The sequence below is a fragment of the Cherax quadricarinatus genome, chromosome 1 (assembly GCF_038502225.1).
Source record: "Cherax quadricarinatus isolate ZL_2023a chromosome 1, ASM3850222v1, whole genome shotgun sequence".
Lineage (NCBI taxonomy): Eukaryota > Metazoa > Arthropoda > Malacostraca > Decapoda > Parastacidae > Cherax > Cherax quadricarinatus.
In genome coordinates this window covers 41,149,069-41,165,542 of record NC_091292.1, presented here as the reverse complement: position 1 = coordinate 41,165,542, position 16,474 = coordinate 41,149,069, and the positions used below count along the sequence as shown (strand labels likewise).

General features: G+C 43.1%; 1 protein-coding gene across 1 annotated transcript in view; it reads right to left on the bottom strand.

Annotated features, from left to right (window-relative positions):
* Nucleotides 1–210: 210 nt before the first annotated feature.
* Nucleotides 211–16,474, bottom strand: part of LOC128690512 (salivary peroxidase/catechol oxidase-like) — a 210,570-nt gene continuing 194,306 nt past the window's right edge. Inside the window, exon 17 of the mRNA XM_070081961.1 lies at nucleotides 211–872. Coding sequence (XP_069938062.1) covers nucleotides 858–872 — 15 coding nt within the window. The 3' untranslated portion in view covers nucleotides 211–857. The remainder of the gene's footprint in view (nucleotides 873–16,474) is intronic.

Sequence of the window (16,474 nt, the reverse complement as noted above, 5' to 3'; positions counted from 1 at the left end):
CATGAAGGATCAGCTTTCAGGTAAGTGGCAACAAGACAAAAGTTGCTGTGCACAACACACAGGGTAGTTTAATTTGGTCTTTGTATGTTATCACCAACCCAAAGTAGACAGATCAGGGTCACAGTCTGATCACCCACAGGTTACGTACAACACCTGCTACTAGAGAATAAATGGGATAAAAATATTTCGTTTGTAATAAAACTTCTGTGGAACATGCATCTTTATAAATATAATTATAAATAAAAAAACATTAAAATTTCACGAGTTTCAAGCCGAGAAATATAGAACATTGTTTATCCAGATGAACACACAGTATTATGAAAAAACTAATTAAACTAATTAAATTACCACACGTGTAGAACCTTCATATATTAAAAGGATCCTATGATACTTAATACAAGCTCAGATTCTGACAATTTTATAAAAGCAACACAATATTTTAATCATGCAGGCGATAAAAGTGCTCATTCAAGATTGCAACTAGATCTGTTACAACAACTGCTATAAAAATTCAGTGTTTAAACCTTACGTTGATGTACACAAAATTATGACTACAGTTTAGTTATTTCAGTTATATGTGCGCATATACACCTTCCACATAAACATTTCTGAAGTCTTTAAGTTCACTCATGATTTAGTTGTATGAAAATGTCTGTTCGAGATTTAGAAACATCGAGTTCCATTAAGAATTTAACAATATACGAGATAATCATGGTATGGAAATGGTTGTGTATGATACTTGCAGCATTTTAAAACATTTAAACAGTACAGTTTAAGAGATCTTTTTGCGACAGTTTCTTTGTGGGAGCCACACACAGTATTGCAGTAATAATATCTGCTGCTGCCAACCAGATGATTCAAACTAATTTGATCTGAAATGAGAAAAAAAGTATTAAAATCATATTTGCAACTATTTCATTTACTAACACTTATTTTAACTTCTACTTTATATTTAGATGTTAACAGCAATATTTCTTTGCGAGTATAGATACTAAACAAGTATAAAGTCTTTCTACATTTATAAAATGTATTATAAAATACGCCACTCGCTTGTCTGCCGTACAAAACTAAACCACCAAGCTGGTATGTTATACAGTATTGAAGACATATCGAAGTGATACGGTAAACAGGGACTTCTCTCTGGCAGATTTGGAGGAAAAACAAGGGGCATAGATGTATTATAATAAAAAAGAAGCGCTAAACCACAAGGGCTATACAGCACTTGCAGGGAAGGATATGAGGGTATCGGGTAGCAAGAGGGAGAGGGATGATTAGTAGGTTACGGAGTACAGCGGGGCAGTGGATAGTGCAGGGGTAAAGGGTAGCAAGAGATTGAGGTAGAAAGGGCTGAGGGGAGTGCTAAAAGGTATCATCATCAGAGTTTGTGGAGTAAATCAGTTGCCAAAAAGTCAATGAGGGAGCCCGGATTCAAGGAGGGTCCATCTGCAAGAAGGGAAGGTAAAGAGAGAGCAGCAGAGCGGAGACGACGACATAGGTTAATTCTGTGTGCTCATTAATAGTGGGGGCAGTCCAACAGAATTTGGCTAACAGATACTGGAACTTGACAATTCTCACAGTAGAACAGGTTGCCTCTCCACGAGATACCCGTGAGTAAGAAGAGTGTGGCTGATGCGAAGACGGGTGTAGAGAAATTTTCTCCAGGAGGGGGATATCAGCCCATTTCAGCATTTTCAGCCTTTCAGCAAGGGGCAACCATCTTGTTTACTTCCCAAGTAATTACAAGCATGTACTAGTTACGGATCATGCAACTCCTTGCAAGAGACTAGTGTTGCAAGTAGTGTAGTTTAATAAGAATGAATCTCTTACCTTAGCAGGACAATTAAGGAAAATCCTGCACCCATTTTGTTACCATGGTGAAGATACTGTACATTGTTGTGTATGCCCAGAGAGCAAGAATCATGCATTCTGCATTGCTTTATGGTGGAACTTTGGCAAGGAAGGGAAATATGCTACGTCAGCTTTTCCTTTGTGTGTTGGGGCAAGCGAAGTGTGGCAAGAGGCGTCTTAACTTAGATTACTTTCAACCCTACCAAGGGACACATTGATGCTGGGATAACTAACAAATTAGACTGAGCCACGCATTTTTGTACACAAAAGTACAGTAGACCATTATTTAGCATGAGTTTATTTGACTCGATTTGAGTATAGCATGATTGAAGAATTGCGGCACAATTTTATGTAACACGTCGTATGATGAATTTAACATGGTTCAGTTTGCGGGAAGGTAAAAAAAAAACTTCCCTTTTCCTCAAGTTGCCGCCTTGTTGTGGTTCAGCAGGGGAGACCTCTCGCCATCTCCGCCCCCCCCCAACACCACCCCACCATCCTAGCATTCGTACTTCATACGTGTCCAGTCCAACTTCTCTGCTACAAGCTTGTGATTGTGAATTGTGTTTTGATCTTTAATTGCTATATCTTGTATCTACCAAGCAATCATGACGTCCAGTAAGCATACAAGTGATGCTCAAAGTGGCAAGAAAAGGTGTAAACATTTAAGTCTTAGAATTAACGAAGGAAACAAAGATATTAGACAAGACGTCCTGTGGCCATAATGAAGTGTTACTTTGCACATGTAAAAAAAGATAAACATAAGTTTGTGTGACTGACTGCTTACTGAATGACTTGGTTGACTGAATGACAAAGTTAGACACTCCAGTACAACTATCAACTTCAGTACCAGAACCTCTACCATCCACCTCAGCCCAGTAGGGCCACAACATAACTCTCCACTCTTCACAATCATCCACAAACACCAGCACCCACAATTTAAGGTAAGAAATACTATTATTTCTGTTACATTTGTAGTCTTAAGCAGTAAAAACAAAATACATCACAACAATGAACTGCAATTACATATTCACTTTTATATTTGTAAGATATGGAGGCCTTAAAAAAAAAGTTGATGGCTTTTTTGGGGTTCTCAGGAACGTAACCCTATTTTTACCATAAGTTCTTCAGTTCATCTAGCACGGTTTTACCTAACAGGGCTTTCAGGAACGTAACTACCGTGTTAAATAACCGTCTACGGTATCTCAAAGAACACATCAAAACACTTAGAGAAGTGTGATCAGCTTCTTTAGTGATAAGACTGTGAATAATAAAAACCATGCTTGATGAACAGTGTAACAATGATCCTAATGGAGTGTAGTGACATTCTTCAAAGAACATGTCTGCTTCAATCAAGACAATGGATAACTGGGTGCAAGGTCAGCTACAAATACCCAGGTGCATCTAATGTACATAATAAGGGTAGGTTGGCTCCACAGCAGATATCCATTTAGATTTTATTTGATGTACCAATACCCGGTGACTCGAGGGCCATCGAGCCCACACCAGTACGTATGGTCAATATCAAGTTATGAATTATTATAATCAAAAAGAAGCGCTAAGCCACAAGGACTATACAGCGCTGCAGGGCAGGAAGGAAGCGAGGGCATCAGGTGGCAAAAGGGAGATGGATGAGTAATAGGTTATGGATAACAGCGGGGCAGTGGATGGTGAAAGGGTAAAGGGCAGCAAGAGACTGAACTAGAAAGGGCTGAGGGGAGTGCAAAAAGTATCATCAGAGTTTGTGGAGTAAATCAGTCATTGTCAAGAAGTCAATGAGAGAGTCAGGATTAAAGGAGGGTCCATCAGCAAGAAGGGAAGGTAAAGAGAGAGTAGTAGAACGAAGACGACGTTGGAGGTAAATTCTGCGTGCTCGTTGATAGAGAGGGCAGTCTAACAGAATGTGGCTAATCGATACTGGAACTTGACACTGCTCACAGAGAGGAACAGGGTGCCTCTCCATGAGATACCCATGAGTAAGACGAGTGTGACCAATGCAAAGGCGGGAGAGAGTAGTCTCCCAACCTCGGCACTGATGACAAGAAGACGGCCAGTAACCTATGCTCGGTTTAATAGAATGAATTTGTTACCGAGCAGAGTTGACCAACGGGTGCGAAGGTGGGTAGCTATTGCAGCAAAATAGTACAGAAATGGAACACCTCGATAGGAAATTGGTAGGTCATGTACTGCTGACCGCGCAGCAGTGTCTGCCTGTTCATTGCCCTGTACGTCGACATGACCAGGAACCCAACAAAAAACAATATCTTTATGTTTGGTAGAGATACAGCATAGCCAAAGTTGGATACGGAGAACTAGGGGATGAGATATATCAAATTTTCGTATAGCCTGTAAAGCACTAAGGTAGTCTGAGACTACTACAAATGATGACACAGGCATAGATGCGATACGAATAAGTGCTGCAAGAATGGCATACAGTTCAGCAGTAAAAATGCTAGCTGAAGACAGTAAATGTCCCCGCACGACGCTGTCCGGAAACACTGCTGCGAATCCGACGCCCTCTGAAGACTTAGAGCCATCTGTGTACACAGCGGTGGTATGAGAATGGGAGTGGAAGTGATCAAGAAAAAGAGCGCGGGAAGCCACCGTAGGCAGTTGAGCTTTCGAGCAAGGGAGTGAGAAAGAACAGACCCGAACAGCTGGAACTTCCCAGGGGGGTAGGGAAAAGTGAGATGCTACATGAACATATAAAGGTGGTAACTGAAGGGAAGACAAGAGTGAATGTAGGCGAAGAGAAAAGGGACGGAGCAAACAGGGGCGGCGAACGAATAAAGAATGTCTACTAATATCGGTGACCATTCTATAAATGGACCCCTCAAGGAAGGTTCCTTGATGTTGGTGAGGGGCTCTTGATTTAGGGAATTGGATCTGTGCTCCAGTTCCCCGAATTAAGCCTGAATGCCTTCCACATCCCCCCCCCCAGGCGCTGTATAATCCTCCGGGTTTAGCGCTTCCCCTTGATTATAATAATAATCTATAAATGGAAGGATTGTGTAGATCGTGAGAGCGTACATAGTAGCGAAGGCAATGGGCATCACAGCGATCAGACAAGGATGGAACATTCGCTTCTGTATAGAGGCTCTCAACAGGGGAAGAGCGAAAAGCACCAAGGCACAAACGTAATCCTTGGTGATGGATAGAGTTAAGGCTAGAGAGAGTAGCAGGAGAGGCCGCGGAATAAATCTGGTCACCATAATCGAGTTTCGATAAAACGAGGGCTGAATGTAGGCGAAGCAGAGTTCGACGATCAGCTCCCCAGGAAAGATGAGCAAGGGTTTTAAGAAGGTTTAGCTGGCTGTGACAAGTTGCCTTCAGAGAGGTTATGTGAGGTTTCCAGGATAACCGACAGTCAAAGAGAAGGCCTAGAAACCTGACTATCACGTTCGGGGATACGGGAGCCATAGAGATACAAAGGATGATCGGAGATAACAGAGCGTCTAGTGAAAGTAATTTGGCGAGTTTTGGTACTTGAAAATTTAAACCCATGCATGGTGGCCCAAGTGGAAACACGGTCGACCGCATGCTGGAGAGAAATTGCAATAAGATGACAGTCAGCGCCTGCACAAGCAATAGCGAAGTCATCAACATAGAGTGATGACCAAATATTGGGTGGAAGAACAGAGGCCAAATCATTTATAGCAAGGAGAAAAAGTGTTGTGCTTAGAACACATCCGTGAGGGACACCTTCAGCTTGGACGAAGTCCGGGGAAAGAACATTATTGACTCGAACACGGAAATGTCTGTCAGTTAAAAAGTTCTTAAGGAAGGATGGTAGATTACCTCGGAGGCCTAAGGAATGGGCCTGGGCTAAAATATTATACCTCCAAGTTGTGTCATATGCCTTCTCAAGGTCAAAAAATATGGCAATAACTGAGTGATTATTCGCAAAGGCATTACGAACATACGTATCCAAGCGTAGTAAGGGGTCTATGGTAGAACGACCCTTACGAAAGCCATATTGACTAGCGGAGAGACTGTTGTGTGTCTCTAAATACCACATTAAACGTCGATTTACGAGACGTTCCATCACTTTGCAAACTGCACTAGTAAGAGCGATGGGGCGATAGTTGGAGGCATCATGTCCTGTAGTACCTGGTTTGCGGAAAGGGAGAACAATGGCAAATTTCCACAGCTGGGGAAGAACTCCTTGTGCCCAAATAAGATTGAAGAGGTGTAAGAGGACTACAAGGGCTGACCGATGTAAATGTTGTAACATACGAATATGAATGTCGTCAGGCCCAGCTGCCGATGATCGGCAAGCTGAGAGCGTTGCCTCCAGTTCTTGAAGTGTAAAAGGCACATTATACTGTTCTTCTCTGAGAGAAGAAAAGTCCAAGGGTACTAACTCTCTGGCAGACTTTGAGGAAAGAAACGAGGGGCATAGATGGAGCTCTCAGGAAATACGGACCAGATGTGTGCCAAGTTCAATGGCAACGTCGAGAGGGTTTGCTACATCAACACCAGCGACCCGTAGAACAGGAGCCGGGTCAGGAGAGTATTTACCACTCAATTTCCTCATTTTCCAGACTGCACTCACAGAAGAAGCAGAGGTGATGGTGGAAACATAGTCTCGCCAACAAGTGCGTTTAGCTTCACGATGACACAGCGAGCGATCGCACGCTTCTGCTTAAAATCAAGAAGTCTCTCAGCGGTTCTATTGTACCGGTACCTGCCCCATGCAGCACGTTTCAAACGTACTGCACGAGCACAAGCAGGAGACCACCAAGGCACGCACTTCTGAGAATGCCTGCCTGAGGTTTGGGGTACAGAATGAGAAGCTGCGGTATAAACTGACGTCGAGAAGATGTGTAAGAGCTCATCAATGGAGGATGAAGAAGGAACCTCACTAAAAGCAGTGAGGTGTGAGTAAAGATCCCAATTTGCCCTATCAAATTGCCAGCAAGGGCTACGGAAAGGTGGTGAATAGGAAGGAGAAGTAAGAATGATCGGAAAATGATCGCTGTCATGTAAGTCTGGTAGAACAGACCAGGTGAAATCTAGTGCAGTGGAGGAAGAGCAGACTGATAGATCGATGCAAGAGAGAGTACGAGGATCAAAATGGGTGGGAGTACCCGTATTTAAAACATGGAGGGGGTGAGAGGCGAGAAAAGCCTCCAACTGAATGCCACGTGAGTCACAATGAGACCCCCCAGAGGAAATGGTGGGCATTAAAATCACCAAGTAACAGAAGTGGTGGTGGTAAGGATGAAACAAGAAAGGCAAAGTCTGGGATAGAAAATGCTCGAGAAGGAGAGAGATATGAAGAACATATTGTAAACCACTTATTCAAGTGGATACGGGCTGCAGTGTAATGCAGCGAGGTATGGACAAATAGTTGACAGTACGGAATATCATTGCGTAGAAGAAGGGCACTTTCATTAAAGGTCCCATCTGAGAAAGGATCCGAAGAATACAATAAATTATAGCCTGAGATAGGTTGGAAAACAGCCGAGTGTAATTTTGGTTCTTGTAAGCAAGCACCAACAGGGGAAAACCTGGAAAGCAACATCTGAAGCTCACCCCGATTACCCCTGAGGCCGCGGATATTCCACTGTAAATAGGCCATGATTGGCGATGAAGAAAATATCAGGAATCTGTAGGTAAAAGGCACCTATGGACTAGAGGGGTTAGAAAAGTCAACGTGTGGTGGCATTGGAAGACGTTCAAGTAGCGAAGGAACGGAGCGTTGCGAAGAATGGGGTTGTGAAGATGGAGAAGGAACAGGAATTGAATCAGTGTCCATTAAAGGTTTAGTCTCTGCAATATATTCTGAAATGGCTTCAAGTGTTTCTGAATTCAAAGATGTATGGGAGACCATATTGGAGATAGAAGGAGGAGGGTGAGTAAAGATTGGGACAGTAATGGACTGTACCAAAGTAGAGGGGGAGGGAAGAGTGTAAGGGACTGGAGATGAAGTGTGGGAGGGGACAGAAGAGGCAGAAACCTGGGAGGTGGCAGAAGAGGGAGAAACTTGGGAGGGGACAGGGGTGTAAGGCATAGTATGAGGAGGAGGGTGAATCTCCACACTTGTAATAGAGCCAGAGAGAGGGGAAGAACTAGGTACAGAGACTGGAAAGGTAAAGTGTGGAGGTGTAAGAAGGGAAGGAAAGGGCAAAGAAGATTTGAGCAATATGGATTTTTTGGACTTCTGAGTAGAGGGGCGATTGGTATTAGGTGTCGTACGAGGTCTTGTCGATACTGGGGCTTGTGAGGAAGGACGCGAAGATGTGAGAACAGACTGAGTTGTAGTCGGGACGTCAGAGCCAAGGACAGCAAAAGGATTAGATGCCGTAGTGGCTATGGGAGGGGTAACAACAGAGGAGGCTGCAGAAGATGGTACCCCAGAAGTGGGGGGATGTTTGGAAACACGAGAATAAGAAACACGGGGTAGTCTCCCTTGGAGGCGGAGATGAGTAACTGCCATAGCATAAGGGAGACCTTCTGCCTCTTTGAGGCAACGGATTTCACGTTCATTTAAGTAGACCTGGCAACGGCGGGAGTACGAAGGTTGAGCTTCATTACAATTAAGGCAAGATGGAGGTTGACTGCAAGATGTATTAGAATGGTCGTCGGCACCACAGACTGGGCATTCGGCCATAGATCTGCAATATTTCGCTGGGTGACTGAAACGCCAGCAATTTCTACATTTGTTGCGGTGTAGGTATCACCTTTCGAACTTGTAACCGACGTCCTGCGACATATACAGAGGACGGGAGTTCTCGGCTGTCAAAAGTTAAACGAGCCACATTGCAAGGGTAACGTCTCTGCCCCCGGGCAGGAAGGACAAGTGTCTACTTTGAGGATTGGGAGATCCTGGAGTTCCAGCTGTTCAAAAATGTCATTGCCACATGACTGGAAATTCTGTTGGACTATGGTATGGGGCAGAATGACAGTACCACTACAAAAATTGAGAGAAAGATGTTTTTCAATACTGATAGGAGTAGTATCGATATTCGAAAGGAGAGAAAGATCATGAGCTTGGGTAGCATTCTGGACAGTGACGATGCGCATACCGCTCTTGAGAGCATGAAATGAAATATCTCTACCAACATGATGCAGGAGCGCTTTGCCAATACTATGGTCAGAAAGGTAGGCAGAAGAAGAAGTCGGTCTTAAAGTAAAGAATTTAGTCCATTGTGTGGTCCCAAACTGAGCGTGGAGAGGGAGTGCTTGACGTGTTGGTCTTTTCCGAGTAGAATGGGAAGGTAACGAAGGAGCATCATCAGGAGACTGACGTTGGTGTTTAGGAGTAGGACCGGAGTTGGTCCGGCATGAAATGGGCGGGCGATTCGAAAATTGCCGTACCGTAGAGGGAGAAGCCGGAAGCATAGTCAAAGGAGAGCGGAGTTCAGACAAATCGAAGGAGTCAGTCGAAGCCCCGGTACCTGAAGCGGGTGAGGAAACAGCACCAGCAAGAGGTACAGGGGCATCAGGAGTGTCCGAAGAGTGGTCTAAACACAAGGCAGGGTCAGAATGGGGTGCGGTATCAAGAAGGGGCCCGGGGGTAGTGGGTTCATGGACTAGGGCTGCCATGGTTAGGTTACTTCTTTGCTTTTTGTTTTTAAGAAAAAAAAAGAAAGAAAATAAAAATAAAAAAAGAATAAAAAAAGGGGGGAGCGGGGAGGAATAGTTCCCAGGAGGAATGAAAGGGCCAGAAATCTCCCTCCGCACCCAAGAGGACCTCAACACCGCTAGTAGCGCAGATGCAGCATGGAACCCGTGCCATACCCTACCCTTCATGCCAGTAAACCAGCAATCCGGGATAGCAACCTCACATCTGCTGAGCTACCTCGGTGGACAAAAGAGAGGGCGGCTGGATATCCGCCACAAAGCATACCTCCTTCGGCCACCACCCCCGGAATCCGAAAGGTGGCTTCCAGAGATACACCCGTCGCCCGAAAGACACCCAAAGCTACTCCAGGATACCGGAGAGGGATCGGGACATCCCCAGGCAATCCAGATTCCATGGCAAACTACACCACCGCCAAGAACCTCAACGGAATGGGATGGACCCCGGTGTCCTTTCCCCTACCTAGGAACTAGCGTGCCTGTGGGAGAAATCCCAAAGGCCAAAAAGAGGAAGGGCAAAAGGGAGGGGTGAGGAGGAGGAATGGAAAAAGGGGAGGATGGGGAGGATGGGATAGGGGAGGGGAGAATGGGGGGTAATTAGGTTCGGTCTGAGGAAGAAGACCGACAGGGCTAATTCCTCAGACCAAGAGCCTCTTCACCACGCCAAGGAGCCCCCCTTGAAGAGGATCAAGTTATGAAAAATACCAACAACACCCCTAGGGGTAATTATACTTAAACATTTTTTTTTTTTTCACAGCCCTTAGGGAGTGCATACGACAGCTTCTCAAGACATTGCCTACAGGGATGGCTGTGTAGGTGAAAGCTGTCTTTCAAGTTAAGTCCCATTAAAGTCCATTGTTTAATCTTTGACTTAGCTTGTAGCATTTCCTTAAAAACAGGAGAGAGTAGTCTCCCAACTTCGACACTGATAAGAAGACGGCCAGAAACCTATACTCGGTTTAATAGAAAAGTTTGTTAAAGAGCAGATAAGAACATAAGAACATAAAAATGTAGGAACACTGCAGAAGGCCTACTGGCCCATGCAAGGCAGGTCCTTATCATAAGAACATAAAGGAGGAACACTGCAGCAGGCCCGTTGGCCCATACTAGGCAGGTCCTTTACAATTCATCCCACTAACAAACATTTGACCAACCCAATTTTCAATGCTACCCAAGAAATAAGCTCTGATGTGCAAGTCCCACTCAAATCCAACCCTTCCCACTCATGTATTTATCCAACCTAAATTTGAAACTACCCAAAGTCCTAGCCTCAATAACCCAACTAGGTAGACTGTTCCACTCATCCACTACCCTATTTCCAAACCAATACTTTCCTATGTCCTTTCTAAATCTAAACTTATCTAATTTAAATCCATTACTGCGGGTTCTCTCTTGGAGAGATATCCTCAAGACCTTGTTAATATCCCCTTTATTAATACCTATCTTCCACTTATACACTTCGATCAGGTCTCCCCTCATTCTTCGTCTAACAAGTGAATGTAACTTAAGAGTCTTCAATCTTTCTTCATAAGGAAGATTTCTAATGCTATGTATTAATTTAGTCATCCTACGCTGAATGTTTTCTAACGAATTTATGTCCATTCTGTAATATGGAGACCAGAATTGAGCTGCATAATCTAGGTGAGGCCTTACTAATGATGTATAAAGCTGCAGTATGACCTCTGGACTTCTGTTGCTTACGCTTCTTGATATAAATCCCAGTAATCTATTTGCCTTATTACGTACGCTTAGGCATTGCTGTCTTGGTTTAAGGTTGCTGCTTACCATAACCCCCAAGTCCTTTTCGCAATCTGTATGGTTAAGTTCTACATTATTTAACTGATAAGTGCTAGGGTTATGGACACTCCCGAGCTTCAGAACCTTGCATTTATCTACATTGAACTGCATCTGCCACTTTTCTGACCAAGAGTAGAGTTTGTCTAAATCCTCCTGAAGTTCCCTAACATCTACGTTTGAATCAATTATCCTACCTATCTTCGTGTCATCGGCGAATTTGCTCATATCACTAGTAATTCCTTCATCAAGATCATTGATATATATTATAAACAACAACGGGCCCAAGACTGATCCCTGTGGAACGCCACTTGTTACTGATCCCCACTCGGATTTAACCCCATTTATGGACACTCTCTGCTTCCTGTCTGTGAGCCATGATTCGATCCACGAGAGCACCCTTCTCCCAATGCCATGAGCTGCTACTTTCTTCAACAGTCTTTGGTGCAGAACTCTATCAAATGCCTTACTAAAATCTAAGTAAATAATATCAAATTCTTTATCGTGGTCAACAGCCTCAAAAGCTTTACTGAAGAAAGTTAATAAATTAGTTAGACAAGACCGGACTCTTGTGAATCCATGCTGAGTATCATTAATCAAGCTATGCTTATCGAGATGGCTTCTTATAATCTGAGCTATAATTGACTAGTAATTTGCCTACAATTGAGGTCAGGCTTATTGGGCGGTAATTTGACGGTAACGACTTGTCCCCTGTTTTAAAAATAGGAATTACATTAGCCATCTTCCACATATCAGACACTACACCTGTTTGAAGAGATAAATTAAAAATATTAGTTAATGGTTCACAGACTTCCATTTTGCATTCCTTTAGAACCCTTGAAAAAACCTCATCAGGACCCGGTGACTTATTTTGCTTCAGTCGGTCTATCTGCTTCACAACCATTTCACTAGTGACTATGATGTTACATAATTTATCTTCTTCTGATCCACTATAAAAATTTATTACCGGAATATTATTAGTGTCTTCCTGTGTAAAAACCGAGAGAAAATAATTATTTAAAATCGAGCACATTTCATTCTCTTTGTCAGTAAGATGCCCATAGTTATTTTTAAGGGGACCTATCTTATCTCTGACTTTTGTTCTATAGACCTGGAAAAAACTTTTTGGGTTAGTTTTAGAATCCCTAGCAACTTTAATTTCATAGTCCCTTTTAGCTTTTCTTATCCCCTTTTTAATGTCCCTCTTAATGTCAATATACTGATTCATAAGATGACCCTCGCCTCTTTTGATACGCCTATAAATTCCTTTCTTATGCCCTAGTAGATATTTCAGCCTATTATTCATCCATTTTGGGTCATTTCTATTTGATCTAATTTCCTTATAAGGGATAAACGTTCTTTGAGCAGCATGTATTGTGTTCAGAAAACTGTCATATTGATAGCTCTCTTCGTTACCCCAGTCAACAGATGATAAGTGTTCTCTAAGCCCATCGTAATCTGCTAAGCGAAAATCTGGGACTGTTACTGAGTTATCCCTACTATCATACTTCCATTCAATTCTAAATGTAATTGATTTGTGGTCGCTAGCACCCAGTTCCTCTGAAACTTCTAAATTATTAACAAGGGATTCATTGTTTGCCAGAACTAAGTCAAGCAGGTTATTACCCCTTGTAGGTTCTGTCACAAACTGCTTCAAAAAACAATCCTGAACTACTTCTAAGAAATCGTATGATTCTAAATTCCCAGTCAAGAAATTCCAATCAATATGACTAAAGTTAAAGTCTCCTAGAATTACTACATTATCGTGCCTTGTGGCCCTAACAATTTCCTCCCATAGTAGTCTCCCCTGGTCCCTATCTAAATTTGGGGGACGGTATATCACACCTAAAATTAATTTTTCATGCCCCTCTGAAAATTCTATCCAAACAGACTCTGTATGTGTTACTTCAGACTTAATACCCGTTTTTATGCAACAGTTCAAGCGATCTCGGACATGGAAATAAATGGTATAAAATACCGACACAATGGCAATATAAACACAAATGCAGTATAATGTGATCCTTTATTGACTACGTTTCGCCCACACAGTGGGCTTTTTCAAGTCACAAACAGAACTACCTGGGGTGGAAGGAACGCGAGTATTTATAGTCCAGCTGAGGTCAGGTGAAGAATGCTGCATCTGATGATTTACCGAGTGGGGTTATAGAGTCTAAAAACTTGGGTAGCTTGGAAAGGAGATTGGATAAGGTCTGCTCACAAACTTATCCAATCTCCTTTCCAAGCTACCCAAGTTTTTAGACTCTATAACCCCACTCGGTACATCATCAGATGCAGCATTCTTCACCTGACCTCAGCTGGACTATAAATACTCGCGTTCCTTCCACCCCAGGTAGTTCTGTTTGTAACTTGAAAAAGCCCACTGTGTGGGCGAAACGTAGTCAATAAAGGATCACATTATACTGCATGTGTGTTTATATTGCGATCTCGGACATACAATGCCACCCCACCCCCCTTCCCGATACTTCTATCTACTTGGAACAATTTAAAACCCTGAATGTGACATTCTGCAGGCATGTCCCGACTTTTTGAATTAAACCACGTCTCCGTAATGGCAAATACATCTATGTTACCTGCACTAGCAACTAGTCTCAACTCGTCCATCTTATTCCTAGCACTGCGACTATTTGTGTAATAAATATTTAATGACCCTCCTATCTCTTTACCCTTCCTGCTCCTTTCTGTTATTCCACTAAACCTATTACTGTCATTGTCAATTAGTGCCACTGGCTTTCCAATATCCTCCTCATTTTGCCTATTACTAGTTCTCCTAGTACTCATGTTACTACCCTGCGACTTCACAGTTTTCCCGCCAAAACCCATACCACTAACTATTCCTAGTTTAAAGACCTAACAGCTCCCTCCACTGCGTTGGCCAGTGCTCCCACCCCACACCTAGACAAGTGAACCCCATCCCTGGCATACATGTCATTTCTGCCATAGAAGAGGTCCCAGTTGTCAATGAATGTTACCGCATTTTCCTTACAGTATTTGTCCAGCCAACAATTGACACCAATTGCTCTGGACAACCATTCATTTCCAATTCCTCTCCTTGGCAAAATGCCACATATGACAGGTTTCCCACCCTTCTTCCTAATTATCTCTATTGCTGACCTATACCTGCTAATCAGGTCCTCACTCCTACGTCTGCCAACATCGTTGCCTCCAGCACTGAGACAGATAATAGGATTGCTCCCATTACCTCTCATGATGTCATCCAGACGGCTAACAATATCCTTCATCCCAGCCCCAGGAAAACACACTCTCTGCCTCCTACTACTATCCTTCAAACAGAATGCCCTATCCATGTACCTAATCTGGCTATCCCCAACAACAACAATGTTTTTACCTTCCTTGGCGTCGTCCGTAGTGATGCTCCGAGTAGTCGACTCACATTCGCCAGGTAGCATTACACCACTTGTAGAATTCGTCATGACGTTCTCGATGGTCTTCGTTGGGGTTTCTAGGGATGTCTCACTCACGTCTGCCAATGCTTCCTTGGTGCTCGTTGTGGCATTCCCAGTAGAACACTCACATTCGTCAGGTAGCACCGAGAATGAGTTGGAAGTTTCCACGGCAGTCTTCTGGTTTCTCGTTGTTTCTGCCTCTCCAACCGTTTTCTTAATCTTCAGCTTGGTTCCATGTTGCCCGGCCACTGACCAAGCTCCCCTCTTAACCTGGGGACTCACAACAGGAGGATTACTACGAATCCTCTTGTTCTCCTCCGTTAATCGCCGTATCTCCAGTTTAGCAACTCTGAGTTCTTCTCTCAGCTGCTGGTAAAGCTGCTCAAGAGAGGGCATCCTGGTTCAGATTCACAGAGAGCACACAAACAGGTCTTCACAGAGCTAAGTACACGTCACCACTCAAAACGATCAAAACGATCTCTACCTAATGCTACCCAAGAAATAACTCCCGTACCGAATGACACCATTCAAACCCAGCCCCTCCCACTCGCATATTTGTCCAGTCTCTTCTTTAAGCTGCCCAAGGTCCTAGCCTCTATCACCCCATTGGGAAGACTGTTCCACGCATCTACAACTCTGTTAGAAAACCAGTACTTGCCTATGTCCTTTCTAAATCTAAATTTATCCAACTTAAATCCATTATTTCTGGTTCTTACCTGGTTCGACACCCTCAGTACTTTATTAATATCTCCCTTGTTTATGCCTGTCATCCATTTATACACTTCAATGATATCTCCCCTCATTCTACGCCTCTCCAGAGAGTGGAGATTTAAGGCTTTAAGTATCTTCATACGGGAGGTTCCTTACACAGTAAATCATTTTAGTAATTCTTCTCTGTATGTTCTCTAATGAGTCTGTATCCATCCTGTAGTAAGGGGACCAAAACTGAGCAGCATAATCTAAATGAGGCCTCACTAGTGATGTATAGAGCTGTAAAATAACTTTTGGACTTCTGTTACTTACACTTCTTGAGATAAATCCAAGTAATATGTAGGCCTTGTTGCACACACCAAGGCACTGCTGTCTTGGCTTTAGATTTCTGCTCACCATGACTCCCAAGTCCTTCTCACATTCTGTATGATCAAGCTCTACTTCACCTAGATTATAGCTTCGAGGGTTATTTTCATTACTAAGGGCTAGTATCTTACACTTATCGACATTGAACTTCATCTGCCATTTTTCAGACCAGGACATTAATTTGTCCAAATCCTCCTGGAGTTCATTGCTATCCTCCTCAGAGTGAATTATACGGCCTATCTTTGTATCATCAGCAAACTTACTCATGTCACTCGTAATCCCTTTATCAAGGTCATTAATGTAAATTATGAACAAGAGAGGGCCTAAAACTGATCCTTGTGGAACACCACTAGTGACTAATCCCCATTCAGATTTCACTCCATTAATGGTAACTCTCTGCTTTCTGTTGGTAAGCCATGCCTCTATCCATTCTAGAACTTTACCTCCTATACCATGAGCTGCCACTTTTTTCAAGTCTCTCCTGTGAGGTACTCTATCGAAGGCTTTACTAAAATCCAAATAAACAATATCATATTCCTTATCACTGTCAACTGCCTCAAATGTTCTATTGAAGAACGTCAGCAAGTTTGTCAGGCAGGAACGACCTCTCGTGAATCCATGCCGAGATTCATTTATCAAGTTATGCTCTTCAAGGTGACTTCTAATAATGTCAGCTATAATTGATTCTAATAACTTGCCCACTATAGATGTCAGGCTTATTGAATGGTAATTTGAAGGAACGG